Source organism: Rutilus rutilus (assembly GCF_951802725.1).
Source record: "Rutilus rutilus genome assembly, chromosome: 5".
Lineage (NCBI taxonomy): Eukaryota > Metazoa > Chordata > Actinopteri > Cypriniformes > Leuciscidae > Rutilus > Rutilus rutilus.
Window position 1 is genome coordinate 34169737 of NC_140213.1, and position 4085 is coordinate 34173821.

At 37.9% G+C, this 4085-nt stretch overlaps 1 protein-coding gene across 1 annotated transcript; it reads left to right on the plus strand.

The window, feature by feature from the left end:
- The first annotated feature begins 235 nt into the window (after window positions 1–235).
- Window positions 236–2559, plus strand: lepa (leptin a). Its single transcript, XM_084409384.1, has 2 exons — window positions 236–1470; window positions 1575–2559. Exons 1-2 carry the CDS (start codon window positions 1324–1326, stop codon window positions 1935–1937), a joined length of 510 nt encoding a protein of 169 aa, XP_084265510.1. The 5' UTR covers window positions 236–1323; the 3' UTR covers window positions 1938–2559.
- Window positions 2560–4085: the final 1526 nt, after the last annotated feature.

The following is a 4085-nucleotide window of genomic DNA, read 5'->3' on the forward strand; positions in this document are numbered from 1 at the left end:
CTGATCACATGGTGACTGTGGTGGAATGTATTACAATGAGAAATATTTGTAGTACATGTATGTTTGAGATGGGTTTGGGTTGTGCTTGAGATGTCAGCGGGGGTGTTGCCCCCCCCTCATGCTGTCAGAACCACGGAAGGAAAGGCTGAGGTGATTCACACATGAGTCAACAAATCAGCTATATAAGCCTGACCACTCATGGAGCCTGGGCATCATACAATCCTCAGATCTCAAAGGTAAGTCCCCTTCACTCTCTCTCTCTACTCATCACTACTCTCACTCTGTCTGCGGCTCTGACACTCCAATGAGCACCGGCATTCTCGCTAATATGTGATTTTTTTTCATCTAACTTTTATAGCCTTTAAAAGGGTATTTTTAGTTATTTATATTATGGAGAAACTAAGTTTAATATTCCACACAGGGAATAAAAAAAAGATAAGAGTGCTTTTGGAATGAAGCAATTATTGTTTATACAAGAGCAACCTGTTCTTTAGGGAATTTACTAGATATTGAAATCCAAATGTAGGCACAGAGGATGTCGTTTTGTTCATTTAGAAGTGAGATTGAACATAGCAGAACGCTTAACTGCTTGATGTTGCAGACTGGAGAGGCCTGGGGTTCACTGACATGCTGAAGACTGCAGGCACCATCACATTAGTGTTCCCTTAGAAGAATTTTCATGTGCAAGGAACCCACTTTTTAATGTTGTATTTTTGTTGGAAAAACTGTTCTTAATTTGATTTAGCATTATGACTTAAGAGGATCTGATATCGGAGATTAAATGTACATGTGCATGTACATCAACTGAAGATCAACTGAAATATCAAGCCTGGATTGGAAGATTGTGCAATGATTAGACACAGCTTTAAAGCTTTACAATTTGTATATAGAAAATACCCTTTGTTAATTGAATTTACTATAACCGATTTCTTAGTGCAGTTTGGGAGAACGTAAATATTGAAGAACGAAGCATTTTGCCAATTCATTGCAGGAATGCAGATATAGTCTAACTTGCACATTCTTTCTGTAGAGGCTAGTTATAATCAGGAAATCCATGTTATATAGGATAAATGTTTCATGGTTTCTATAAAAATATTAAGTAGAGATTCAGCTCTGCCATTACAGGAATGAATTAAATGTAAAATATAATATTTTCTGATCAAATAAATGCAGCTTTGGTGAGCATAAGCCATTTAAACAATTACATTTAAAAGATTTTAGTAGACATTCAGAATAACGTATATTTTATTTCAGCAGGTACTGCACTACTGTCAACAAAAAAAAAACAAAAAAAAAAAACAAGACACCGCAAACACAGGAAACATGTATTTTCCAGCTCTTCTCTACACCTGCATTTTGAGCATGCTCTTTCTGATTGATGGCATTCCCATTCATCTGGATAGCCTCAAAAACTTGGTCAGACTGCAAGCAGACACCATCATCTACAGAATTAAGGAACACAATGAGAGGGTAATGGGTTAGAACTCAGTGACCTTGTTGCATGGCTTCTGTTAAAGGTTAATACAGGTGAAACTCATTGAGATCTGGTCATGCTCATTTGTCATCTCTCACAGATACAGCTGCATCCAAATATCCACATTGGGAATCCAGAGCTTGATGTTCTTGCTGATAAACCTATCCAAGGGCTTGGGTCCATCGTGGACACCCTAACTACCATCCAGGAGGTTCTTCAAAGGCTGCCCAAGGTGCATGTGAGCCAGTTACACAGTTATGTGTCCACCCTTTTGGGTTACTTTAATGAAAGGATGACATTAATGCGTTGCACACCCAAGGAACCAGCCAATGGGAGGTCACTGGATGCTTTCTTAGAGGACAACGCCACCCACCACATTACTCTTCGGTACATCACTTTAGACATACTGAAAAAGTTCCTGCAAAAGCTGATAGATAACCTGGACCAGTTGAAGAACTGCTAATCTGCCACTATTATAGCATTATAGTACACTATTTATTATATTTATTTAAAACCCTGTATATTTATAAATTCCAAAGCAGCATTTTTGGCACAATTTAATGTATAAAATGGAAAGCTAGAAACGTTGCTGGCGACATCACGATGCGCCAAACAATCTGTCCTTACGATGTAAACAAATATTAGCAATCTGATACCTGCACACATTGCTATGTCATACTTCATGCTGTTTGCAGGATGACATCAGCACTTGCTGAGCTTGCTCAATTATGTCACTGTTTACCAGAAGAAGCGAGGTCAGACTCTGCTGGGAAGCTGGAATTATGATCCCATTTTACTTCTTGCTACAACACCAGCAATGTAGGACACGCACCAACATAAATAAAATATTATCCTACAAAGTATGAATCTATGCACTTTTGATATCCTGTGATTGTTAATAGTTTTGTATTTTGTGTAATGATGCATTTTTTCAATAAAAATATTTTACCTGTAAAATAAATTGATTGTATACTTTTATTGTAGCTACAGTGGGTACGGAAAGTATTCAGACCCCCTTACATTTTTCACTCTTTGTTATATTGCAGCTATTTGCTAAAATCATTTAAGTTCTTTTTTTTTTTTCTCATTATTGTACACACAGCACCCCACATTGACAGAAAAAGACAGAATTGTTGACATTTTTGCACATTTATTAAAAAAGAAAAACTGAAATATCACATGGTCCTAAGTATTCAGACCCTTTGCTGTGACACTCATATATTTAACTCAGGTGCTATCCATTTCTTCTGATCATCCTTGAGATGGTTCTACACCTTCATTTGAGTCCAGCTGTGTTTGATTATACTGATTGGACTTGATTAGGAAAGCCACACACCTGTCTATATAAGACCTTACAGCTCACAGTGCATGTCAGAGCAAATGAGAATCATGAGGTCAAAGGAACTGCCTGAAGAGCTCAGAGACAGAATTGTGGCAAGGCACAGATCTGGCCATGGTTACAAAAAATTCTGCTGCACTTAAGGTTCCTAAGAGCACAGTGGCCTCCATAATCCTTAAATGGAAGACGTTTGGGACGACCAGAACCCTTCCTAGAGCTGGCCGTCCGGCCAAACTGAGCTATCGGGGGAGAAGAGCCTTGGTGAGAGAGGTAAAGAAGAACCCAAAGATCACTGTGGCTGAGCTCCAGAGATGCAGTTGGGAGATGGGAGAAAGTTATAGTAAGTCAACCATCACTGCAGCCATCCACCAGTCGGGGCTTTATGGCAGAGTGGCCTGACGGAAGCCCTGACTTAAACCCAATTGAGCATCTCTGGAGAGACCTGAAAATGGCTGTCCACCAACGTTTACCATCCAACCTGACAGAACTGGAGAGGATCTGCAAGGAGGAATGGCAGAGGATACCCAAATCCAGGTGTGAAAAACTTATTGCATCTTTCCCAAAAAGACTCATGGCTGTATTAGATCAAAAGGGTGCTTCTACTAAATACTGAGCAAAGGGTTTCAGGTTTTCTTTTTTAATAAATGTGCAAAAATGTCAACAATTCTGTGTTTTTCTGTCAATATGGGGAGCTGTGTGTACAATAATGAAAAAAAAAAAAAAAAGAACTTAAATGATTTTAGCAAATGGCTGCAATATAACAAAGAGTGAAAAATTTAAGGGGGTCTGAATACTTTCCGTACCCACTGTATGCTTATGCCAATGCAGTTTACATGTGTATGGTGTGATTACATTTTAGATGTGCTTTTATCTAAATGGGATGTCTCTCATGTAGTAATTTGTTTTATTGGTCCTGTTTTCCAATGAATCCCAAAATGGAAAATGCAGCATTGGAATGGTTTTTCAGATAAATGTCAACAAAAGGCTTTTTTTTTTTTTACCATATACAACATATAAATACCTGCAATTCATTTAAATCAACATATAACTACCCATTTTGACATTATCAGTCAAATATCATATCAATTTGCCTGGCCCCCCTTTTGTCAAAAATCTATAGCTTTGTTTGTTCAATGAAAAACATTTTTTGGGGCATTAAATAATGCATCAAATTAAATGAGTTCAATTTAGCAATTTTGTGCCCATCTCATTTGTTGAGATCATATTGGCCACGAGTAAACCTGCTCTAAACATTTTAGACATTAAATCAAC